General features: G+C 57.9%; 1 protein-coding gene across 4 annotated transcripts in view; it reads left to right on the plus strand.

Moving 5' to 3' along the window:
* The window catches only part of ADAP1 (ArfGAP with dual PH domains 1), a 48,276-nt gene that overhangs the window by 19,427 nt on the left and 2,859 nt on the right, over positions 1-25,990 (plus strand). For 2 of the 4 annotated variants that reach the window (XM_081034782.1, XM_081034780.1), the window contains exons 2-6: positions 4,082-4,212; positions 9,144-9,235; positions 13,380-13,462; positions 20,624-20,736; positions 21,429-21,575. In XM_081034782.1, coding sequence (XP_080890908.1) covers positions 4,082-4,212; positions 9,144-9,235; positions 13,380-13,462; positions 20,624-20,736; positions 21,429-21,575 — 566 coding nt within the window. Of the gene's footprint in view, positions 1-1,586; positions 1,606-4,081; positions 4,213-6,119; positions 6,142-9,143; positions 9,236-13,379; positions 13,463-20,623; positions 20,737-21,428; positions 21,576-25,990 lie in introns of those variants that run through there. The other 2 variants (XM_081034783.1, XM_081034781.1) reach the window with 2 other exon arrangements.

Here is a 25,990-nt window from a genome sequence, read left to right on the forward strand (position 1 = left end):
ATTTCCTACTTCATCATGCTGTGCATGAATAAAAGCGGTTTTATTTCTTCCTTTCCAATCTAGGTGCTTTTTCTTTCTTTTTGCTGCCTCGTGGCACTGACTAGAACCCCCAGCTCAGCATTGAATAGAAGTGACTAGAGGAGACGTTCGTATCTCATTCCGGATCTTGGGGAAAGCGAGTCTTTCTGCCCCAAGAAGGACGTCAGCTACAGACACTTCAGATGCTGTCAAGTTTGCACATTCCCGCCTAGTCCTAGTTTTCTGAAAAGTTTTATTGGGATGTTATGCTTTCTTAAACACTTTCCTGCGTCTATTGAGACGATCATACAGGTTTTCTTTTTGAATCTGTGAATGTGACGCGTCACACTGACGTGCAGGAGTTGAGGCAGCCTTGCATTCCTGGTCTATAGCCTGGGCAGTTGTGGTTGTCCTGTGCTTTTTACAAACTGTGGGATATCCAGATCCTTTGTGGAGACATTTTCATTTCTCCTGGGTAAATACCAGGAGGAGATTTGTGGGGTTGTAGCAGAGATATAGGTTTAATATGTAAGCGACTGCCAAACTGTCTTCCCGAGTGGCCAAGCGGTCTGCACCCCACCAGCTGTGCGAGTTCCACTTTCTCTGCGTCCTTGGGGACACCTGGCAGTATCAGCCCTTCACATGTGAGCCATTCCCAAAGCTCTGACAGAGGGCACAGGTTTCCTGCTCGTCACGTGACAACTCTGTGCTGCTCCGGCCCTCAACACGCTTGATAGAACTGGCCTGTCTTTATTCTTACGTAATAGGCGGCCCGCACACACAGGAGAACATCCCCTCACACACAGCAGGCAGCGGCAGGTTCCAGTCACACAACCCCAAATTGCACCCCTGTGGGTCCTCGCACAGTTGCCACACGTCAGGCAGGTGAGTAGCCTCTTGTGGAACCGCGGTACCTGTTGTCAGAGAGAGGATGTTAGCAGTCCTCACCACGTGCCTTCCTGGGCTCACTCTGTGTCACTCCCTCTTGTCCCTCTAAAGCAGGGCTTGGCAAACCCTTTCTTAAAGGCTCAGACACAAATGTTTTCGGCACTGTGGGCGTGTGTTCTCTGTCACAACCACTCAGCTCTGCTGTGTACTGTGGAATCGGCCACTGATCGCCAGGGCATGGGCAGCAGGCTGAGGGAGAGTGGGAGCCAGGGCGCTTCTGTTGCTCTGAGCACGAGTGGTGTGAGGGAGCCACAGCCCCCTTTCTGGCTTTGGGAGGACAACCATTGCCCTGCCCTGGTGTAATTTTCTAGTGGAAAACCTGCCACCGGGGTCACCAGCTCCTCTGCCCCATGCCACTAGGAAGGGTCCCTCCTCCCCAGGCAACACCACTGCAAGAGGGCTGGGTGGTAGGCAGGGCCACGTGTCTCACCTGGTGAGCTATGTGGCCTGAGACATCCCCTGGCTGGTTGCTGTGTCTGTGGCTTGTGAGCCCATCTTCCCTGTTTGTTCCCTTTTTCTCAGACCTGCTGGCTTTCGGTCCAGAAGATTTCCTCATTTCCTGTTGGGGCAGCATTTTTGCAAAGAGAGAGTTGGCTCCTGAGACCCAAGGAGGATGGCTGCATGCCTCGGCATCCTCAGGTGCCCTAGAGTGGCTGCAGGGACCACTGTGGGGCAGGCTGTGCCCACTTAGCACAGGGCTGGGGACTGGGGACATGGAGTGTCCTCTGCAGCAGTCACACAATTCGAGTGACACCAAAAGGGAGAGCAGATCCTGAGAAAAAAGCCTTTAGCAGAAATCGAGTCATGCTGGCTATGAAACCTTCTCTTGGTCCCCACATGGAAGCCTGGTCACGGGTGGGCTCCTGTCTAGGGCTTCGAGAGCCCTTTGGCGGAAGGTGGTTTGCGGCTCTATGACTGTCAATGTTTCCTTTTGCCCCTGTCCCTTGAGGCTCAGAGCTGGGGGACGTGGCCTTCTCCCCACCCGAGACTCCTACTGACCACCTTCCAGGATCTCCCACGAGCTCTGGCCCCACCCTCTCCATAGAACCCTGGCTTCTGGCCAATGCCCAGTCCTTGCCACCACAGGGGATGGTGGCCTGTCCCTTGACGTCCTCAGAAGGTCACCCTGGAGTTGTGGAAGGGAGCCAAGGGACATGACTTGTAGGGCAGAGCAGACGTCTGGGTCCCTATGTGTGGGCATCTGTCTGGCCGGGCTGGGGCTGCTGGGGGGGAACAACAGCACACCTGACCCCTGACTCCCTTACATTGTAGGGGCCCAGTCAGACCATGTGCAGTAAATGGGCAAATAAATGAAAATGCCCGGATTGGCAGGTGCTGGGACGGAAGCAGAGGGGTGTCTGACTGGGGTTGTGTGTGGGTACTCCTGGTGGCCTCAGAGCGCCCACCACTGTGTCCCTGTGGAGGGGCACTTCCCCTCCCACTGCCTCAGACCCACCCGAGCCCTCCCCACACCAGCCAGTCCCACCCCAGAGACACTGATGTGTGTGTGCTCCCCGCCTATCTGCCAGTGTAGGAGGCCGGGCTCTGCGTACCCACAGCCCCTTGGGAGAGTCAGCCACGGGGCTGGGCGCAGGTCTGCAGGATGACGCGGCTGTTTTTCTCCTGAAACTTCTCTATTCCGAGTGCCACTTAGAAGCCGTGTGTCTTGGGCCAGTGACCTGCCTGCCGGCCTCCACTTCCTCCACTTGCCCCTAGACTGTCACACCCTTGGGGACCGGGACAGCGATGCTGTAAGCTGGGCTGGGTGGAGAGCGGCTTGCCTGGACTGCCGGGACCAAGCTCTCTGGCCGCTGCTGAGCTCACCCGCCTGTGCCCCTTGGTCTCCCCACTTGTAGGGAAGTGGCTGGAGCCCAAGACATGGTGGGCGCCCAGAGGCTGTGAGGCTGGGGCAGGCCGGGGCTGGTGGGTCTTCGGCCCAGGAACTAAAGGTGCCAGCACCCTCTCAGCCTGCATGCTCACTGGTACACCCTGCACGCTCACAGTGCACACGGCACACTCACACGTGCACACCGCTCACTCACAGTGCATACCGCACACTCACATGTGCACACGGCTCACTCACAGTGCACATGGCACACTCACAGTGCACACCGCACACTCACACGTGCACGCCTCACACTCATACTGCGCTCCGTACTCTCACACAGCATAGGGCTGTTGGGCCTGTGGCTCAGGCATTTGGTATCTGAGGAGGAGCTCAGACCACTTGGCACCAGGGTGGATGCTTTGGAGGCCCCTGAAGGGAGGTGCAGGGCCACGTCCTCAGGACAGGGGGTGGCCTGTGGTGGCCCACAATTGAAGACAGCCACCTCCCAGCCCTGTCTTATCTGGAGGAAAGTGTCCCCCGAGGCCCAGGCCAGGGGTATCCATGTGGTTGACCCCCACAATCCCCAGGTCTGTGGACTCCCAGCCCCTCAGGCCGTAGTGACCACAGGGTGGCATAGCCTGGCCTCCCGGGGCTTCCAGGAGCCCCGCTCAAACTGGTGGCCTCAGCCGGGGCCAGGAAAAGGTTTTGTGGGACTCCTGGTGGCAGCCCAGCCCTCGCCCAGTTTGCACGAGGGATGTGCAGAGGGGAGGAAGGCGTCCCAGTGCCCCTGGCCATCCCTCCCTCATTTGATTGGCTGGCACCCCGAACTATTGCCCCCCTCACCCCCATTTAGATTCCCGACCGTCCACTCTGCTCTGCCACGTTTACTTCATCTGCACACGTGTTTCTGTTGAAGTTTTTCAAGTAAACTACACACCAGGGCGTGTTACTCGTGAGTGTGTCGGCGTGCACGGTCCAGCCAGGGTCCTTGTCACACTGAGCAGCATTGGCACCCGTCACAGGCTGTCGTCTGGCATGTCGACCATTCGACTTGCCGTCGCCCAGCGTCTCCCCTGGCTACAGTGTCCACTCGCCGTCCGGTAGCACTCTGTCCCCAGGCAGCTGGGATGGCCGGTGGAGCTGCTCCTCTGGGGGGGGCGTGCAGGGGTCTCTGCCAAGGGTCCCAGACTCGGTGAACTCAGATCCCCACGCCAGCCCCAGTCCTGTGGGGCGGGGGCTTCCAGCCATGGGCCGGGTCCCCCTGACACTGTGCTCTTTGCTTTCCAGACCCTGATTGGGCCTCTTACACCCTCGGCGTATTCATCTGCCTGAGCTGCTCCGGGATCCATCGCAACATCCCCCAGGTCAGCAAGGTCAAGTCCGTCCGCCTGGACCCCTGGGAGGAGGCCCAAGTGGAGGTACGGCCTGGGCGGGGAGGAGGGGCCCCCGGGACCTGCCCTGAGGGTCAGGCAGGTAACACACAGGCGGTGAGAAGGGTGGTGACTGGGGCTGGGGTGGCCAGAGGGATATGGTGTGGACACCGCCCAGGTGGGGCGCAGGAGGGTGGGGCCTGACCTCTGAGCCCCCCGCAGAGGCCATGGGGACACAGGTGGGGAACTGAGGACCAACGCCTACTGGCTGCTTGTGATCCCACTGCAGGGACGAGGGCCTCGGGAAGCCTGGTGGCCCTCCAGTGACAGAAGGTGGCAGCTTGGTTAGGGGCCACCGTGGGGGTGGGGAGTCCAGGCTTGGCGGCCCTGTGTGCACCCCCAACCTGAGAGGGGCTAGTTCACTGCTCTCAGTGTGATCCTGGTGACATCGGCCTCCCCAGGAACTTGGGAGTCAGAACCTATGCACACGGGACACTCACCGAGACACCCTGCAGTCAGCACGTGGGACAGGACACAGGAGGCCCCCCTGGGTGCCTCCCTGCAGTGGGTCCTGGGGCCCAGGCGGGAATGACACTTGTGGTGTGATGCCATGGTGGGAAGGAGGGAAGAGGGACCCAGACTCGTGTGCTACTAGGAAATCTCTGCTTTCTACCTGCAGAGGCTCATGGGAAGGTGCACAGAAACCGGCTGGTGCTGATGGTGGCTGCACAGGGGACAGGGGCAGAGACTCGAGTCCTCTGTGCTGTCTGCACCTGTGCTCTGCCCTTAAAACACAGCGCCTGAACTCCCGCTCCAAGGCTGGGTCTCGCCCTGGCTTCTCGCTCGGGAGTCTGGAAGGGGGGGCTCCATGCGGCCCTTTGTCCTGGGCTGCTGGTCAGCTGGGGAGTCCGTGAGTCCAGCTGAGCCAGGCCAGCCTGGGGCATGAGCGTGCTCACCGCCCAGGACTCCTCTGTGCCGGCTGCAGCCGGGAGCAGGTTTTCCTGCCCTTCCCCTAAACTTGATGTCCTATGACATCCCTCAAAACACTGCTTACTGAGATGCGACTCACATGCCCTCACGTCACCCATGGAAGTGCACAAGCCTGTGGTTTTCAGTGTGTTCACGGAGTGCAGCTGTCACCAGTCAGCTCTGGAACACTTTTGTCACCTCGAAAGAAACCCTGTCGCTGTCACCTCTCCCCAGGCCTAAGCGGGCACACCTCTGCTTCCTGTCTGCAGAGCTGCCTTTTCTGGGCCTTGCACACGAATGGCACCATGCCTGTGGGGCTCCCACGGTGGCTTCTGTCACTGAACATCCTGTGGTCACCGTCTGGTGTGTGGTGGCGAGCGTCCGGCCGCCCGCGTGCTGACAAAGGCCGACACAGTGTGTGGTGTGGCCAGGCCCCGGCCTGCACACTCCTCCGTCCCGGCACTCGGGTCTCCCCTCCTCCCTGCCCTGGGCGCAGGCTGAGCCTCTTTCTGACACGCCAGGTCGGACAAGCACCCTCTGTGCTCGAGCGTGAAGAGCACCCCATCCCCCTGTGGCTGCAGCCAGCCTGTGTGGAGAGTTTCCACTCACTAACCAGGCCTCTCTGGGTGGACACGGTGGGTCTCGTCCCCTCCCACTGTGACCCTCGGTCAGTGACCAGCCTCTGCGTCACCTGGGACGCATGGAAGTCAGTGGAAGCTCCTGGACATGGAGGTGCATGGCCAGAGGCTGCGTGCCTGGAACTCCTCTGGCGCTGCTTCCAGCCTGAGCGCACCCCGCAGGCCCACGCCCCGCAGGCCCACGGCCCCGCCCACCGCACACAACTCCGCCCACGGCCCCGCCCACAGCTCTTCCTTTGCCAGGAGTGGGGGGCTGGTCTGCAGCTGGCATTTTCTTGAATGAAGTTGTGTTGGGTGACACGAGGGTCCTTGGTGTTTCCTCCCACTTTATTACTAGTGACTCATTTTCTCGGGCCCTTAACCCTTTAAGGTACAGGCTGAAGACGGTTTTCTCAGTTGCCTTTTGCCTTTGCTCATGTGCTTTTGCTGTGGGAACTTTTTACTTTGATGTAGTCAAATTTACCAACCTTTCTCTTGTGGTTTCAGGGTTTGCAGCAAGCGTAGGTTGGCCTGTTCCACCCCAGGGTTATTTTTACTCAAAGCAGCTTTATTGAGGCATAATTCACACGCCCTGCGACTCACCCTTGCAGGCATACAGTTCCCAGGGCCATGCACACAGCGCCGCCGTCTAATTTCAGAAAATTGTCATATCCCGAAACAAGCCCGGCCGGCACCCGACGGCAACCACTCCCCAGTGCCCAGCGCCCGGCCCGCTGACAGCAGGAGGCCTGCGTCTTGTCTCTGGACCTGCCTGTCTGGGCATGTCACCCCAATGGAGCCACACGAGTGTGGCCTCCTGTGCCTGTGTCCTCGCACTGAGGCCTTGTTCGCCTCGTAGCAGCATAGTTTCCACGGTGTGTTTGTCCACTCTGCAGGTTCTCATTGTTCCTGCTGTTATGCAGAATGCAGCTCTGGACATTGCGTGTCTGTGCAGCACGTTTTCACGCCTCTTGGGAGCGGAATTGCAGCGGAATTGCTGGTCTTGTAATGAGTGTGTTTAACAGTCGAGGAACTGCCAGACTATTTTCCCAAAGCCGCTGCCCCTCCCACCAGTGACATGTAGGAATCCAGTCTCCCTGGCTGCCCCACTGTCTGTGGTCTCAGCCAGCCAGCGGCCCTGAGGTTGATCTCGTGCTTCTCTGACTTGCAGTTCCCTGAGGGCCGATGGTGGTGGGCATCTCTGATGAGGTTTGAACCATTCGTATGTCTTCTTTGCAGAATGTGCATTCACACCCTTTACCCATTTTAAAAATTACTGGTTTGTCTCTTAATTTTGTTACTAAGAGTTCCTTATATATTCTGGACAAAAGTCCCGTATCAGATACAGTGTTTGTCAATACTTTTCTCATTCTGTGCATTGTCTTTTAATTTTCTATTTTCAATAATATTTTTAAATGTAAATAGTAGAGTTTATATTCTTAAGGAGCTAGCTATGTAATTTGTTTTTATGGAGATGAAATTGACATAACATAAAATTCCCCGTTTTGCAGTGAACAGTTCAGTGGCATTGGGCACATTCACAGGGTTGGGCAACCACCCCTCTGTCCGGGTCCAAAACATTTCCCACCCCAGAGGAGACCCCACCCCGCCCCAGCCCTGGGGAGCACTCGCCCACTTCCTGTCCCCGTGGACGTGCCTGTTGTAGACACCGCACAGGGGTGGAATCACACGCTGCGACCTTCTGTGTCTGGCTTCTTTCGTGTGGCATCATAGTTTTGAGGTTCATCACTTTTCCCTTTGAAGCACAAAAGTTTTTAATTTTGAAGAAGTTGTAGTGTGCGTCCAGGCCGCCTGCCTTCTGAAGCTTTTGGTGTCATATCTAAGAAACCATTTCCTAATCCAAAGTCGCAACGATTTCCTCCTATATTTTCCTAAAATTATTTTAAAAATTGTCCCATTATTTTTATCTGCCACTTTTATTATTTAACTTTGGAAAGTAAATGTTCAGTTGGAGTTCCCTTTACTGGAAGGTGTACCCAACCCTCCTTTTTCTCTGATGCTTTCCCAGTTTCCTAACCCTATGGATAACCGCCTACTGGACAGTCCCCACTGGCCTGCAATGTCACCACTGCTGTGCGTTACTGTGCCAGTAGAGCTGCTCAGCAGTGGACATTGGGTCCTGGAGGCCCCCTTGCTGCCTCTTTCGCTGTGTCCCATTGAGTTATGCTTTCTGCTTGGCCCCTGCTTTGTCTATGGTGGCGTGACTGCAGGTGTTAGCATCTGGTAGGAACACCCTCATTTTCAGAACTTTCTAGGATAGTTTTGCTTCTTAATGTTGACATGAACTTTACAATCATTGCTGGCTTTAGAAAATTCTGTTCCTGGTTTTGTGTGTGTGTGTGTGTGTGTGTATTGCAAAAAACTACACAGATTATCAAGGGACAGAGTCTGCTTCCCGTCTCCCCGTCTGAGAACGAATGGGGGGCGTCTTTGTTCGTGTTTCTGTTGCCTCCTCAGCAGCACGTTTTTTCTCTGTAGAGACTGAATGTTTCTCATTAGGTTAATTCTTAGGTATTTTGCCTAGTCGCTGTCGTAAGTGGGTCTTTCCTTTGGTTATATCTTCTAGCAGATTGAGTTTTATACAGATAAGAAATTGATCTTAGAATTCTAATTTGGTAGCAGTCTTTTGCTGAAATGTCTCATCTGTGATTTTTTCCAGTTGATCTTCTTGGGCCGTCCATGTTCACAGTCCTCAAGGCATGGTCCTCAAGGCGCAGCGACTTTAGAGGGAGGGGTTTCTCGTCCCCTTGTCCTTGAGGCGCCGCAGGGCCCCCCACCCTCCATGGCTGCAGGTGTCTCCCACATGCCCGGAAGGTCCCCGCCTCAGGGCCTGTGCAGGTGCTGTTTCCCCTGCCAGAGCCTTCTGGAGAGCCGTCCCCCAGCCCCTGTGTGGTCGCCCTCCACCGCCCGCTGCTTTCCTTCTGCTTCGGTTGCAGTTTGTAATCACTTTCTGCCTTCCAGGGTCGTCAGCCTCATCTGGGCCAGGTGGCCTTCTGTCAGCTTGTCTCCAGGGCGCCCCCTGTGTCTGGCACACGTTAGCTGTTCCCTAAATATGGGTCCCTTGAGTGAATAAGCCAGGCCTTGTGTGAGGCAGACATGGGGCATTTCTGGCAGAGGGAGCAGCTCTGCAGCCGGGGTGCCTGTCTCAGGGTGGCCATGGGGCTCAGACCCTGCTATCCCAAGGAGGTGCTCCTCTCTGCACCTGCTGGGGAAGCTAGGTCTGTGGCCCCTCTCTCCAAACGGTTTCCCTTGGACAGGGATGGGGGTGTGTGGGGTATGGGAGTTCCCGTCAGGCAGTGGCCGTGCCCTCGGGGCCCTGGGGTCTGCCTGCTCCGGCCCCCAGGCGCTCTGACCCCTTCCTCTCTCTTGCAGTTCATGGCCTCGCATGGGAACAATGCTATGAGGGCCACATACGAGTCCCAAGTGCCATCCTTCCACTACCGGCCCACGTTTTCCGACTGTCAGTAAGTAACAAAGGGGCTTTGTCAGCGTCACTGGTAAACAGTGCTGGGTCCTGGCCTCCAGCCCCCGCTCTGCTCCCAGAGGACCAGGCAGGGGAAGGCGGGGAAACCGGCTGGCTGCCACACTGTTCGCAACCCCACTCGTGCTTGGTTTGATTCTGGGCATGGCAACTGGGGTAGCCGGGGACGTGGGGAAAGGTCTGGGACTCCCTCTCGTGTGGCCCCTGGAGGCCTTACATCAGTCACTAACCTCTCTGAACCTCAGTGTCCCCTTCTGCCCACACCATGGGGCCTCGCACGACTGTGCTCAGCCTGTGTTCCCAGCCTGGCTGCCTATAACTGTCCCCTCTCCCATCCAGGCGATGGCATCCCCGCGCCCATGCCCACGTTTGCCCCACCTGTCCTCAGGCGCACCTCCAGTGACACTCCCGCCCCCTCTGGTCTGGCTACCTTTTGTGTTTCTGCTGAAGACCCTCCCTCTGGTCACCCAGAGCTGGGGATCCTGAGTGCTTTCCTTGGGTCCTGTGGGCTAGGGCTCCTCGAGGGGAGGGTGGCCCTCATGTGTTTTCTTCCCCGCGGGTGCGTGCGAAGAGCAGAGGGCCCCCATTCTCAGGGTGCTAGGGGGCTGGGGCAATCAGCTGTCCTGATCCTTCTGTGGGGGGCTCCTGGGAGACCTGCCCCCATCACGGGAGCTGCCGCTCAGGCCTGGCCTTCCTCCTGTACCCTCCTCCCCCAGCACTTCTAACCCCCAAATCAGCCCCCAGGACGCCCCAGCCTGTGTTCCCAGAGCAGGATTGGCCCCCAGGGTCACTCAGAACCCCTGGCCAGGCCTCTGCTGCCTCCATGGCACTTGGAGATGAGTGGCTCCTGACGAGGGGGCCCTGGGGCCCAGAGGGGTTGGTCCCCTAGTGACAGAGCCCAGTGGAGGGCCAGGCCCAGGGCCTGGGACGTCATCTGCACACCATGAATTCCCACTCCCCTGGCGGGCAAGTCGCTGATCCTCCCAGAAGATTCCATTTCTTGGAAAGGGGGTGGGGACCCAGCCCCCACCTCTGGGGCCAGCGACGGCCTTCCCGCAGCACCCTGTTCCCTGCTTGCTCCTGACTCACTTTGTAACTAAAGCCCCCGCGTTCCCATTGCTGTGTGCAGTGAGCTCCAGGGCTGCGAGCTCCCGTTCCGGGTAGCTGCAGGGAGACGGCTGAGGGGCGGCCAGACATGGCTGATCCCATTTCTTTCCTTGCGTGTTTATTTGTCATGGATGACAGTTCCCACAAGCCAGCCCATTATGCACTGGGTGGATGTGCCCCACCACCAGCCACTGGGCCCCCAGGAATCTGGGGTCCCCAACCCGCTGATATGAGTCACTGAGACAGGGTATCTACTTCTGAGACGTGATGTTATCGCCCAGCCACCGGCTGCTCTGTGGTTGGGGCATTAGCCGGTGTGCCCCGTGTCTCTCGCCTGTGAGAGCCTATGACAGGACTAGATTGGCCCACAGGCCCATGTCCTCGCCAGGACTCTTGGCAGGTCCCTGCCCTGTGCCATGCTCCTTGCAGGGGAGTGTGATCGGGGCCTCCCCCGGAGACTGGGTGTCCCGGGGGAGCGTACTCTAACCCCCAGGCAGGCCCTGCCTTCCGGAAGCCTCCAATGGAGAAGGTTCAGGAACTGAGCCTGACACGGTTCCCATACACAGTAGGCACTCAGGTCTGCCAGGCCCGGCCCTGAGGGGCATGGGTGCCGGGATAGGTGGGGTCTCAGACAGCCCCTCACCGGGGGTATCAGCAGGCAGACTTACCCCGGCAGCCAGGAGTCTGGGACGGGGGGAGGGGTGCACCAAGCTCACTGTGGAGTGCCTGCAAGGTGGAGGTGGCGTGCGAATGTCTGTGTAGACTGTAGAGGGCTGTGGAAGGGCAGGCGGATGCATGTGGAGCCTATGCATACCGTAGAGAGGTGTGCAGTGGTAGGAGGTGTGGTTTGAATTCCTTTGTAGACTGCAGGGTGCAGCCTCCCGACCTTGCACACTTTGAACAGGTCTCCTTGCACAACTGGCCTGCAGCAGCCTCCAGGAGGCAGCGGCCTCAGTTTTCCCAGCTGTAACGCCGGGAGGTTGCCACCTGGTGCCAGGGTGTCATGGGGACAGAACAAGGTGACGTGAAGCGTGTGACCAAGTCTGGGCCAGAGTGAATTCTCTGGACACAGTGGTCCCTCCCTCCCTCCCGTCTGAGGCTCGGAGCCCTTGTGAGCTGGAATCCAGGGAGAAACATGCAAGGCTGAGGGTCGTTTTCAGTGGCCGGCAGTGACTCAGGCTGTCTTCCTGTCTGTCCCCTTCCCCCCAGCCCCGCGTGCCCTTGAGTTTCGATCCTGATGTGGGGGACAGATAGTCCTACTCCTCCTCTCAGTCTTATTCATGGAAACCAGCCCCCCGCCTGCTTCCTGTGTGATTGGGGTGGCAGGGGGCCTGGTACTTCTGTACCAGGGCAGTGAGCACCCCGCTTCCCAGCGGCTGTGGGCCAGTAGGTGCCCCTCGCTCACCGGGTCCCAGCGGGTAGTGGCCCTGCTGAAAAGTGTGCTGTGTTTGCTTCCGGGGGCTTTGGTGACAAAGCACCACAGAGGAGAAGCTCAAATGAGAGCTCATTGTCTCCCCATCCTGGAGGCTGGATATCTGCGAGCAAGGTGTACCGGGTGGGGCTTCATGGGGAGGCCCCGTGAAGAGGGCGGGACTGGCGGTGCGGCCACACCCAGGCAGCCTGTGGCCCCAGAACTGGGGGGGTGTGAACTCTTGTTCTGAGACACCCCGTGGGTGAAGACGCTGACGACAGCCCAGAGTTGCTGTGGGGGCTGCTGTGGGGGTGGACTGGGTCCCGGCACCCCGCGTCCAAGCCCAGCTTTGTGGCTGAGCGTGGGCCAGTGAAGCCAGAGGCTTCCTTCTGTTCTGTTCGGTGTGATGGGCTGGACACGGAAGCAGCTGGGCCCGGGGAATGTGCTGATGCTGAGCCCACGCTCCCCCTGCGCCCACACCCTGGGCCGATGGTGTCTTCCAAGGTGAAGTACAGATCTGTGCGGTGGCGTTTAAACCCGTAAAAGTGAGAAGTGGACACAGAGGCCGTGGAGCCCTGTGGACGCCACGCCGGCCTTGGCACATCAGCTGACAGGGCAACGCCTGCTTGACAGCCTGAGAGCAGGGGAGGGGTGACAGGGCTGAGTGGGAGCAAGGGGTGCAGCCAGCAGCTGAGGTGGGGGAGCTGACGTGAGGCCAAGCCCCCTGGGGTCACAGAGGGTCCTGTGGGCACTGGGAGAACCGAGGGAGCTGGGACTGTCCTGCTTGGGGACTCCAGGCTGTGGGGTGGCCGGCGGCATGGCAGGAGGGCACGCGGACGTGCGGGTGGGTGAAGGAGCCAGTGGCTCTCCAGAAAGGCCAGAGCGGTCGGAGGTGTGGGCTGCCCTCTGTGTGGGTCAGGCCGCCCTGCAGGGCGGGCTTCCTGCTGCTCTAGCTCTGCTTCCCTCCCTGAGACCTGAGCTGCGCCTTAGGACCCAGCTGACCCAAGGGATGGACGGGCGCCCGCTGCGGCTGGGGGCTGGGCCCGGCCTCACCTTCCCCCACCGAGCTGAGTCCTGCCTCGCAGGCAGGGGGACAGTTGGCCTGAACTCATGCTCTGGGAGGCAAGCCGGTCACAGCAGCTGCCACGCTGCACAATTCGTCCACATGAAATGCCCAGAACCCACAAATACAGAGACAAGAAGTGGACTTGTGCTTGGGGGCCAGGGAGCGAGTGCCCGTGGGTACAGGTTTCTATTCACAGTGATGGAATGTTCTGGAACTAGATAGTGGTGGGGGGAGGACTGCACAGCTTGTGAATATAGTATGAACCACTGATCTGAGCACTTTAAATAGGTGGATTTGATGGTATGTGAATTCTCAGTTTTTTAGAAAGGGGAGGAACTGTCTCATTAGCAAACACGTTTAAAAATCACAGCTGGTCGCCCTAACCCTGCCTTCGGCGAGGCCGTGGGTCGTGTCCACGGCCACTGTGAGCAGTGCTTCTCTCAGGAGCCACGTGTCGTCGCCACGGTCAGGCTCAGGGAGCGTCCCCGTGACGTCCGCCGGACCACGGGGCCAGGCTCTCCTCTCTGCTCTCCCCTTCCCCAGCCTTCTGCGGGAGCAGTGGATCCGGGCCAAGTACGAGCGGCAGGAGTTCACCAACCCCGAGAGGCAGGAGCCCTACTCTGCAGGTAAGGCAGGCCCCCTCTGCCTTTCCCTGGGGGGGGGTGTGTGTGTGTGTGTGTGTGTCTCTCTGTCTGTCTGTGTCTGTCTGTCTGTTTCCCCCTGCGGAGCTGCAGAATTATTACAAACCTGGGTAGTGCCTGGCGAACTGGCCTGAACACGTGTCTAGCTCTTGGCCTGCTGATGTTGAGCTGGGTGACCTGGTGCTTAGTCCCCTGACAGAGCGGGCGGGGGGTGGGGACCCGCAGGGCTGCGGCTGGGCCCTCCTGGCTGGTGCAGGAACCATGCTGGCCTCTGCTCTGGGGTGGCCTGCAGGGGGTGCGGTTCCTGGCAGGGAGGGCGGTGGACAGGCCTCTGGCCCAGCTGTGGGGCAGAGGGGACGCTGTGCAGGTGCCCCAGAGCCAGGGACGGGCCTGGCTGCCCGGAGGCTGGCAGCACCACAGCTTCTGCTGCCAGGAATGGATTCCTGGTCAGAGCAGGGGAGCACAGGCTGTGAATGGATAGACGCTCCGTCTGTCCCCCGGGCAAGCCCTCTGTGCCGTCCACACGGCCGCTTGTGGGGTAACGCGCCCGCGTCCAGGCCGTGGTTGCAAGGCTGGGAGGGGCTCTGCGTGCGGCCAGAGGGTCTGCCTCTCCAGAGCCCCCTCCCAGCACATGGCCGGCGCCTGGTATCGATCCGGTTTCTGTCCACTCCGTACAGCCACCTCCTCCTGGGACGGTCCCTACGTGGAACACGGGAGTCTGTCTGTTCAGCTCCCGGGACCACCCCCCACGGTCCGTCCTGGTCTGGCCCCCGGGAAGGCTCGGCCTGGGCTCCTTTGTCTCCTGGGCATAAACATCTCAGCACCTGATAACATGGCATGCAGCCTCATTTCAGAGGCGGGGGCAGCACGGCCTGACACACCATGCCACTGACTTTCTGTGTTTTCACATCAGGACGCTCTGGTTGTGAGCGACAGAAGTCCAGCTCAGATACGAGGAGAACAGGACGTGCATTAGCTGCCATGCTGCGCGGGCTTCAGGCACAGCTGGATCTAGGGTTCCCTTGGCAGCGCCAGGCCTCGGCTCGGGCCTCTGGGTCATCACCCTCCCTCCCAGGGCAGTTTCCCTCCAGCAGATCCAGGTCATTTAACCCCTCGTGCAGGTTCCCTGAGCAAAGGGCGTGTGTGACTTTCACAGCAGTGTGAGGACAAGGCCCGTCTCGGGTTCTGGCTGCTCAGGGCTGGGCGTGTGACCCTGTCGCGATGACCAGGGAGGTATGACACATGCTGCCTTGGGAGCCAGGAGCGCTCCTCACGAGAGACGGGGTCTGAGTTCCCAGTGGGGTGGCACGCAGGGTGGCACACCCCCGGGTCTTGTCTGCCGCAGGCCTTTGGGGGACAAGGGAGCGCTTTTCTGGTGTTTGGTGTCAGCTCCAGGCTTGGGTCAGCCGGGGCCACGTCTCTTCCTCTGCCTCCTGCCGCAGTTGGGGGGGTGGTGACAATGGTGAGAGCTGCTGTGTCCCCTGAAACAAGGCCTAGCCAGACAATCAGCTCTAATGCATCGTATGGAGCAAAAATTAATGTAAGACCCAGTATTACATTATATTATATTATATTATATTATATTATATTATATTATATTATGTTATTATACCTGGTATTATATTATTTTTATATTTATACTTATATTTATATTTATATTATTTATATTATAGGCCCGGTCTTATTTTACTATAGGACTGGGTCTTATATTAATTTTTGCTCCAAAAGACGTATTGGAGCTGATGGTCCGGCTGGGTCTTATTTTTGGGGAACAGAAGGCAGCCTGGCGCCCCAGGTGAGCCGTCAGCATCACATTGGAGGCTGGGCTCCCTGCCCCTGCCATTCGTGCCTCCCTCTCTCCGAGGCCTGGTCCCCCACAACCCCCCCAGCAGCCCCCAGGCTCACAGTCCCCTCCCGGCCGGCCTCCGGGCCTCCCGCTTGGTCCTCACAGAGGGGCGGCGGGCGGCGGCTGCTGTTGATGGCAGAGCCGTGAGGGGCTAGTTACAGGCCCCACACAGGGACCCTGAACGAAGCACTGTGTCCCCTCCATTTCTTTAAAGCCATCGCCTGCAGTATGTTAATGCCACCTCCCCCCCCAGGCCCTGTGCCTCCCTGCAATGCCCCTCCCAGCCAAGCCCGAGATTTATAGGAATGGAACCCCGGTCCTCTGCCTCCACCGAGACCTTCCCTAAGCCACCCTCAGGGCAAAGCCACCCCCAGCGTTACGTGGGGAGGTGCCCAGTGCGCTGGCCCATCTGGGCTGCAGGGGTCCCAGAGGTCCCGTGTGAGGTCCCTGCCTGGGCAGCTCCGAGCGTCTCCTGCTCATGACAGAGGCCCCTCCGTGCCGGTCATGCCCACCCGTCTCCTCCCAAGATGGAGGGCAGCACTAGGCACACACAGAGAGCCCCCCTTTTACCCCCCCGCCAGCCTCGGACCATCTGGCTGCCCAGCACCTGCAAACCCCCTCCCACTCCACCATTAGCACCAGTGTCCAGGGGGACACACGGCACCCATGTGCTTCCTGGGGGTGCTGCCAGCCCCTGCCCTGTGGGTGTCCCTGGAGGAGTGGGGCTTCCCGTGGGCACTTCCTGCCCTGCCCCTGGATTTGCCACAGAGCACTTTCTCACCTGCAGAATGCGGAAGTCCCCAGGAGGGAGGGTGATGCAGTGTTTGGGGAGGGCCTGGGCCCCGACCTGAGCCATCTCAGGCTGCTGGGCTGTGAGGAGCCTGCCCATAGCTCTGGTGGTCCCCGGGGCTGTTGGAAGTAGGGACAGTGGGTCACCACAGTGCCGGGCCGACAGGGGGGCCAGACGCCAGACTGCTGCAGGGTGCAGGGTTCAGGGTACAGGGTGCGCCTGCCCGAGAAGCTTGTCCCGCCCAACACGGCTTCTGCTGGGGCTTCAGCTGAGCCCGGGGCTTCACAGGAGGGTGTCCTACAGCCAGGCCTCTGAAGGGGCAGTCCAGGCGGCATCCCAGGATTCTAGCCACAGGATGAAGTCGATTTCCAGGGTTCACAAAGACAGAAAGAAGAACTGAACCAGTAAGTAAGGAGGGGGGAGGGGCAGCTTTCTTACCATGGAAATCCAGCCTACACTCATGGAAGACACACAGAAAGGGGAAGTGCGTCCGTGGGACCCAGTGACACCATCGTAGCAGGACCCACAGTGGGCGCCCCGACCCCAGGGCAGAAGTCAGGAGACAGGACTTGTGGCCTCAGGGGCTTTCCCCAGGACACTGCTGAGGACAGAAGGACAAGGTACTAACTTCCCACTGGAGAGACCAGCAGACCCCCTTCCCAGGTGCTGGGTCCCTGTCACCACCACGGGCGTGACGACACTCACTGAAAATGCATAACCTACCCGTCATGAGAAACATCATTCAAACGATCCCAGGGACTCTGCACAGAGCACCTGCCCAGCAGCCCTCAAGAGCATCAAGATAGAGACACCGGGGGCCGGCCCGGTAGCTCAGGCGGTTAGAGCTCCGTGCTCCGAACTCCGAAGGCTGCCGGTTCCATTCCCACATGGGCCAGTGGGCTCTCAACCACAAGGTTGCTGGTTCAATCCAGTCCTGCAAGGGATGGTGGGCAGCGTCCCCTGCAACTAGAAACGGCAAATGGACCTGGAGCTGAGCTGCGCCCTCCACAACTAAGACTGAAAGGACAACAACTTGACTTGGAAAAAAGGCCTGGAAAGTACACACTGTTCCCCAATAAAGTCCTGTTCCCCTTCCCCAATAGAATCTTAAAAAAAAAAAGAAAAAAAAGATAGAGACACCGGGTAGCAGCGTCCTGGGGATCAGGGACCATAGTGCTGCCTCTGTGAACAGGACGGCAGTTTGGGGGCTTGGAGTCTGCCGCGATCTCCCTCTCGGTCACCGAGTACCCCTGTCTGAGCACCGGCAGGCCACACAGAACCTGGTGTCAGGGAGTGAGGGTTGTGGTGAGGGCACCGGGTTCCAGGTGGACCCTGACGGGCAGGTGCCAGCCTGGCACACCCCACTGCCTCAGCCAAGGTCACAGGTGAGTGGGAGGTGCCTGGGCCAGTCCCCCGTGGTCGCTGCCAGCTGGGGCTGACCCTGGGTAACAGCTGCTCCTGGCTCCCTCCCCACACCCACCCGCCTCCAGCCAGAGCCTCAATGGCGGCCTTTCAGCAGTGGACAATGCCCCCAGTTGTCCAGAGGGCCAGGCGCCCAGGCCAGCCCAGTCACCGACAGGCACAGCATTTCCTGCTGAGGCTGTGGACCCTGCTCGTCCCCTAGGATCTTACCCCAGCTCCTTATGCACCCCCCCCAACTCCCAGAAGCGTTAAGTGGCGTCGGTGCGGGGTGCACAGAGGGTATGCGGCACAGCTGGGGTGGCTGGTGGGGTCCAGTCAAGTGATGGTCCTGGGAGTGGAAGGGGCCATCTCTGCCCCCGTCCCCCATGATCCAAGCAGGCTCCCTGCTGGACTCAGACCGTGAGCCCCACTTCCCAGCAGCGTTTTCCATGTGGGGTCGGGCTCTGCTGTTCTTGTGTTGGAACCGGTGTGTGGGTTTCAGGGTTTGGGGCATGTGGACAGGGAGGGGCTGGCCCCCCAGCCCAGCTCTGCCAGGTGCTAAGCGCCCGGGTGGGGCACTCATGGGTCTGGGGTGGGCGGGAAGACTTCCTGCAAACTGGTGCCCTGTAGATTGGGGAGTGTGGGCGTCTCTTCCTGTGTGTGCTCATGCTGGGTGCTGTGGGGGTCACAAACAAGGGGGTAATGGTGACCCAGGAGCCCCAGCTCAGCCCCCTGGGTCCCCAGTGCTCTGCTGGTTGCTGTGTGACCTTGCACAGGTCAGGCGATGTCTCTGGGTCCTAGATTCTTTGTGCACAAAATGGGTCACAGGTCAGCGGCCCAATGACGGGGACCCACAGCCAGAGACCTGCCCCCTGGCCCCCCACTACAGCCCCGTGTCCAGCAGAGCCTCCTGGCAGCTGCTGGGTGGGTGCTCGTGTTGAATGAATGAATGAACGAACGGATGAACGAAGAAATGAGAGCAGACAGGTGAGGAATGCCCCTGTCACAGGCCCCTGTGACGGGAATGATGGTGTCAGGTGCCTGAGCACATGGCATGGACGCGCTGCAGCCCCTGGGGGCCAGGCCCTGAGGAAGCCCTGGGGGGCTCGAGCTGGGGCTCAAGGTCAGACACGCTCCTTGGGGGCGACCCTCCCCACCCCTCCTCCTCAGAGGTGCTGATCAGTATGGGGACGGGTCAGCGGTGCCCAGACAGCCCTGGGACACGGACACTGCCTCCTCTGCCCACTGCTGCCCAGGCACAGCCCTTGTGTTCACACGTGTATTCACACATGCTCACATGCCATTTATCACCACCTGCACTTCCAAGCATGTATTCACATGTATGCTTTTAGCCGCATGCAGTCACACCGCCTCCACCAGCACGCGCCAGGCGGAAGCACACGGTGTGGGGACCCTTCCTGGGAGGGTCACCCCGGGACCTGGGCACAGGACAGACACACAGACTGTCCCACGCTTACTGCCCCCTCCGAGCAAGGCCGTGTGTTCCCGGCTCCAGCTGTAAAACGAACGTGTAACTTACATGCACACGGGACAATTTACATGAGTCACATGCCTGCAGTCCTCTGAGCTGTGACAAGGGCAAGGCACATGACCGGGCCATCCCCCCAAACTGCAGTGCGCGCTGGCCGCCAGCCTGGGCAGCCCGGCGTGTTCCGTGTCCAGCACGGAGTTTTCCTGCCGCCGTTAGATGGGACGCACCGTGGGCAGCCTGGACGTGGTCTCCTCACGGTGCCTGTTCCCACAACGCAGCTCGTTGCTCAGTGCAGAGTGGTGCTCGCCATTCCAACAGGCTAGTCGCCCGGCCGAGAGACAGCGGGCTGGGCACAGCCACTGTCAGTGTTGCTCCCAGGCTTCCATTTCTCTCTGGGTGGAATCATGTTTCACTTTCTAAGAAACTGCCACTGTTTTCCAGGGTGACCGCAGCACCCTGCAGTCCCCTGCAGCACAGGAGGTTCCGGGGCTGCGTGTTTGCCCACACTTGGGACGGTCGGTTTTGGGGGTTTGGTCGGGCCATTCCAGTGCGTGTGCAGTGGTCTCTCACGTTCAGAATGTCTTGCTGAGCCTGTACCAGGTGCAGCATGAGGGTTTGCTGTGTGGGCGTGGCAGTGGGCTGGCTCCTCGCACACTGTGGACACAGCGCACAGTAGGTGCTCAGTAAATGCTGAGTGAGCTGTCTGGCCTCTACCCCCGAGCGGGCCAGTTCTTTGGGAGACTTCTCACAAGCCAGGGTGTAGATGTGTGCCAGGAAGCCCCGCTGGGCACTGCCGCACCGTGTGTAGCCTGGAGAGGCCCCCGTTGTGGGGTACCGTCGGCAGGAGTTGTGGGGCCCGAAGTCTCGGGCCTGGGCTTCCCTGAGTGAGGCCAGGGGCCATGGCCTGCAGAGCCTGGGGCACGCTGGGCAGGCGTCCATGCTCAGGCTGAGAGAGGACACTGCCTTCAGGCCAAGGTCCAGACAGCTGTCCGTCTGCTGGGACCACAAACGTCAGGGATCCTAGCCACGCCCCCCGAGAATTCCTCGGCTGCTGTCCCAGTGCCTGTGGGTAGGTGTCCTGGGTGCTGGCTGTTGGGAGCCAGACAGGCTCAGGCACGGTTCCCTTTGTCCGTCCATGTGGCCTAGGGCCGTGTCACAGAGCCAGTGCAACAGTGTGTGGTCGGGAGCTTGGCGCTGCCCCCCAGCTGTCCCACCCAGTCTGCCTGGCGTGTCCTCAGGCCCTGCTGCCATCTGCTGGGCCCCGTGGGCAGTGCAGGCTGGCCAGGGCTCTAGGTCTCCCATCGCCAGCTTCTGCCTGGGCTCCCCCTGGGCTGGGGAGCCACTCACCTGTGGCTGAACCTCAGTTTCCTCTCTGCATAGTGGGGACAGTAACAGGCTGTGCCTCAGAGGTCCTCCTGGGAGTTAGAAGACAGGGTGTGTGTCGGGTTGGTGGACAGCGTCCCTGCAGGCCTCGGGCACGTGTGTCCCCGCTCAGCTGACATGGTCCTGGGCTCAGATCAAATGGTGGCCCCTACCCTGTTCTGTGGACTGTCTGACCCCTGTCCCCTCTGACTCTGCGTCTTCTCCCACCTGACCCCGTGTCCCCTCTCTCCTCAGGATACCGAGAGGGCTTTCTCTGGAAGCGTGGCCGGGACAATGGGCAGTTTTTAAGCCGGAAGTTTGTGCTGACTGAACGAGAGGGGGTCCTGAAGTATTTCAACAGAAATGACGTGAGCCGGTCTGGGGGCTGGGAGGTGGGGGCGCCCATCCTGGGACAGTCCTGCTCTTCTGTTCGAGGGCCTGTAGTGGCTGGGCATTGGCCCCTGGACAGCACTGCCTGGTCCTCAGCTGCACTCATGCAATTCCTGGGAGCCACGCTTCCCCAGTCCCTGGGGACACGGCTCCCCGGGGACACCGCCACCCACTCTGGGCCCAGGCCAGGGATGGGCGTGCTGGGGGACAGAGGTGACGAGCCCTTCCCTGGCAAGCACCCCCAGGCCTGACAGGAAGAGAGGGGACTGGCTGCGGTCAGCACATTTGGTGACCATGGGGGTAGAAGGGTGTTGAAGGCCCTGCAGCCGGCAGAGCCCCCCAAGACCAGTTCCAGGTCAGAACATCGGCCACGACACAAACCACCACGGGAGCTCATGGCCACACCCCGCTGCCCCCTGGCAAGGAGAGAAGGGAAGTCAGGCGCAGGACAGTGTGGGGCGTGTGGGGTGGGCCAGACAGCAGCCGCGTGCTGCAGGGCCGAGGCGGGCTCTGCCTGGGTGTCGAGCTCCCAACTGTGTCACCTGGGCGGGGATGCTGTGATCTGAGCTTAGACCAGGGAGCCCAGACCCGAGAGGGTAAGAAACGTGCCAGAGCCACACGGCGCAGCAGGCGTGCAGCCACCTGGCACTGAGGCCTGCCTGCTCCCCAGGCCAAGGAGCCCAAGGCCGTCCTGAAAATCGAGCACCTGAACGCGACCTTTCAGCCTGCCAAGGTGGGCCACCCACACGGCCTGCAGGTCACATACCTGAGGGACAACAGCACACGGAACATCTTCATTTACCACGAGGACGGGAAGGTGCGTGCAAGGGCCAGGCTGCCATGCTGTCTCGGGAGAGCCAGGGGCCATCGGCCACTCCCCCAGGGCCCTTGCGAGGGACCTCGGGTCCACATGGGAGAGCGGGTGGCAGCTGGTTGGCGTGTGATCCACAGGGTCCTCCCTGCGCCGACCCGCCTGCCTTCCCACCCAGCACATCGGCGGGCCAGGCTGGGCGGGACCCCACGCAGAACCCCCATCTGTCCTGGTGCCCCACGGGGCCCTCCTTTTGTCGATGTGGTTTCCACACTACTTTTATCCCAAATGTGGTGCAGTGTTGGAAAAGTCAATACTTGTACGAGGCTTGAGACAGAGGTGGGCTCCCCCCTTCCCCACGCCCTCCTCCCAAGGCAGCCGTCCTTCAGGTCTTTGTTTTCCTTACTGTGGTCAAACACACACAACGTAAAGTTTGCCGTTTGTACCATTTTAAGTATCCAGTTCAGGGGCATTAAGCAGATTCGTGTTGAGCAGCCGTCACTTTGTTGTGAAGCCGTCCGTCTTCACTTTTCCATCTTCCCAAATGGACACTCTCCCCTCCTCCAGCCCCTCCCCCACGCTCCTACTCTCTGTCTCTGTGAATGTGTCCCCTAGGTCCTCATGTCAGTGGCATCACACAGTGTGTCCTTTGTGACTGGCTGGTTTCATCAGCACAGTGTCCTCAGGGGCCGTCCACGCTGTAGCAGGTGTCAGTGTCCTCCCTTGTAAGGCCGAGTAACGTCCACTGTGTGACTGGACCGCATTTGTCTGTCATTCACCCGTCAGTGGACACCGGGCTGCTCCCGCCTCCTGGCGCCTGTGCACAGCGCTGGTGTGGACGTGGGGTGCAGGTATCTGAGACCCCGCTTCCGGTTCTGTTGGGCGCAGACCCAGGAGTGGAATCGCTGGGTCACCTGGTGGTTCTGTGTTTAATTAGTTGAGGACCCTCCACACTGTCCCCCACGGCAGCTGCAGCGTTTCACGTCCCACCAGTGTGCACAGGGCTCCATTTTCCACGTCCTCGTCGGCACTTGTTTCTGGCGCTGGGGTTTCAGCCACCCAGTGGGTGTGCGGTGGCCTCTGGTCGTCATGCCCGTTTCCCTGATGCTCGGGGTGTTGCAGCCTTGTCCCGGCTCCTTGGCCATTCGTGAATCTTCCTTGGAGAAATGTCTGTTCAAGTCTGTCGTGTACATAGAATGGAGTAGTTTGCTTTTTGTTGTTATCGGATTCTCTATGTATTCTGGATATGAATCCCTTATTGGATGTAGGACTTGCAAATATTTTCTCCCATTTTGTAGGGTGCCTTTGACTCTGCAAACTGTCTTTTGATGCACAAAATTTTTAAATTTTCATGAAATCTAATTTGTCTGTTGTTTCGTTTGTTACCTGTGCCTCTGGTGTCATAATCAGGAAACCATTGCCAGGTTGGATGTTGTGAAGCTTTGCCCTGTGTTTTCTTCCAAGAGTTTTATAGTTTTAGTTCTTATGTTTCGGTCCTCGACCATCTCGAGTGAATGTGTGTGTGATGTGAAGTAAGCCTCTGACTTCATTCCTTTGCACGTGGACGCCCAGTGTTCTCAGCACCGTTGGTCAAAAGCCTGTCCTTTCCCCATCAAGTGGTCTTGACATTCATGTCAAATGTCATTTGACCGTATGTGCGAGGGCTTATTTCTGGGCTCTCTGTTCTGCCACTGGTCCGTGTGTCTGTCTTTGTGCCGGCACCACACTTCTGATTACTGGGCTTTGTAGGGAGTTTTGAAATCAGAACGTGTAAGTCATCCACTGTTGTTCTTCCTTTTTAGGATTATTGGGGTTTTTCTGGTTCTGTTGAGATTTTGTATCAATTTTATCAAATGCTTTTTATGTGTCAATTGAGAAGATCAAGTGTTTCTTTCTTCTGTTGTGTTCATGTGGTGTGCTACGTTGATACTACTATGTTGGCCAGCCCTTGTATTCTAGGAGTCAATCTCACTTGTCCTGGTGTAGGACCCTAAATATGCAGCTGATTTCTGTTCGCTAGTATTTTGTTGAGGATTTTGCATCAATATTCATGAGGGATGTCGGTCTGTAGTTTTCTTTTTCTTGTAGTGTCTTGTCCGACTTTGGCATCAGGGTTATGCTGGCCTCATAGGTGAGGTAGGGTTTTACGCAGAAGTCGAAGAAGGATCAGTGTTAGTTCTTTAAGTGTTTCATAGAATTCACCAGTGAAGCCGACAGGCCCAGGGCTTTTCTTTGTGGGAGACCCTTGCTTACTGATTCAATCTCCTTTTCAGTTGTAGGTCTATTCAGATTGTCTATTTCTTTGTGATTTAGTCTCGGTAGGTCTTGTGTTTCTAGGTATTTGTATTTCACACAGGTTATCCATTTTGGGGGTGTACAATTGTTCACAGTACACTCTTATAGTCCTTTTTATTTCTGTGGAATTGGTAGTAATGTCCCACTTTCACTTCCGATTTTAGTAATCTGAGTCGTCTCTTAGTCCATCTAGCTAAAGCTTTGCCAATTTTGTTGATCTTTACAAAGAACCAACTTCAGGCTTCATTTATTTTATCTATTTTTCTATTCTCTATTTCATTTATCTCTGCTCTAATCTTTATGGTTTCCTTTCTTCTGCTAGTTTTGGGTTTAATTTGTTCTTGTTTTAGTTCTTTAAGTTGTCAAGTTACGCTGTTGATTTAAGATTTTCCAGTGTCAGCAGTTATAGCTGCCAGTTTCCCTGTTAGTGCCACTATTGCTGCGTCCCATAGTTTTGGTTTCCTCTGATTTCATTTTCATGCATCTCTAAGTATTTTCTACATTCCCTTCTGATTTATTCTTTGATCTGTTGGTTAATTTCCACAATTTTGTGTGTTTCCAAGTTTTTTTTTTTATGTTATTGATTTCTAACTTCATCCTGTCACGGCTGGAGAAGACACTGTGTCCGACATGTCTTTTTAAATCTATTGAGACTTCCTCTGTGGCCTCACATCTGGTCTATCCTGGGCAATGTCCCACCTTCACTTGAGAAGAACTTGCATACTGCTTTTGGGTGGTGCTCTGCATGTCTGTTAGATCTAGCTGCTTTATTGTGTTACGTCCTGTTTCCTTAATCTTCTGTCTGACTGTTCTATCCATTATTGAGTGTGGGTATTGAAGACTCCAAGTATTGTGGTAGAACAGTTTCTCCCTGTGATTCTCTCAGCTTTTGCATCATGTATTTTGATGATCTGTCATAAGGTACATGGATGTAATACCAGCTTTTACATTAATAATTGTTTTTTTCTTTATGTATTAGTCTCTTAGATAATGTCGAAAACAAAACGTGACTTTACAAACCATTATCACAATTATACTCGCTTTTAGAATCGGCCATGTTTACCCTTTCTGAGACCTTACTTCTCCGTGTGGCTTCAAGGAACTGTCAGGCTTCTCTCAGGTCACCAACAGGACTCCCTTGAGCATTTCTTGAAGGGCAGGTCTAACCGGCAGACTCCCTCGGCTTTTGTTTATCTGGAATGTCTTGATTTCTTCCTCCCTTTTTTTTAAATATAGAAAAATATGTGTCATTTTGTTTTTTTATATTAGGTTCAGGATCTTCCTCACTTTTGAGGGCAGTTTTGTGTGCTATAAGATTCTTGGTTGACAGTTTTTTCTTTGAGCACTTTCAGTCTATGGGCCTTTGTCTGCTGGCCTCCAGAGTTACTGATGAGACGTCTGCTCATGAGCTATTTGAGGCCCCTCCTATGTGACGAGTGCCTTATCTCGCTGCTTTCAAGACTGGCTTTTGAAAGTTTGACTATGATGTGTCTCAGCCAGGGCCCCTTTGAGTTCATCTTAACTCCAGTCCTGTGACATTGCAGCAACGCTGGCCTGCCCTGGGGTGGGTAGGGCCTGGAGTGGCAGTGTCCCGTTCCTGTTGGATCCGGTCTGTAGTAGGCGGGTTCCTTGAAGGGTGTGGCCAGGCAGTGTTGGAGGTGGGTGTGAGCCTGGTGGGTGGGGCCAAGGTGGGTGTGGGGGTGACAGGAGGGTGCTCTGGAGCCTGGTGATCAGGGAGGAATAGGAGGGTTGGCTGGCCTGCAGGTGACCCCTTGCTGGCTCTGGCCAGGCATTAGCAGAGGAAGCAGATTGTTGGGTTCATCCAGGGTTGAGGGAGCCCAGCATGGAAGGGCCTGGGAGGGTAGAGACCCGCAACCTCTGTGGGAGGCGTGAGGCCAGGGTGGGCAGGGGTCCCAGGAGTAGTAGAACAGAGCAGCCAGAAGGAGGACAGGAGCCATGCGCGTGGATGGGCCTTTGCAGGAGCCGAGGGCGAAGGGAGGCTGTGGAAGTGGAGAGCCCAGGACAGGCTGGGGCGCGGCATCACCGGGTTGTGCCCCCAGAGCTGTTCTACCCTCTTTCCCTCTGAGGGGCACGGGAGGGGGAGCAGGGCTGCATTTTAAATGGAC

Source organism: Rhinolophus hipposideros (assembly GCF_964194185.1).
Source record: "Rhinolophus hipposideros genome assembly, chromosome: 23".
NCBI lineage: Eukaryota > Metazoa > Chordata > Mammalia > Chiroptera > Rhinolophidae > Rhinolophus > Rhinolophus hipposideros.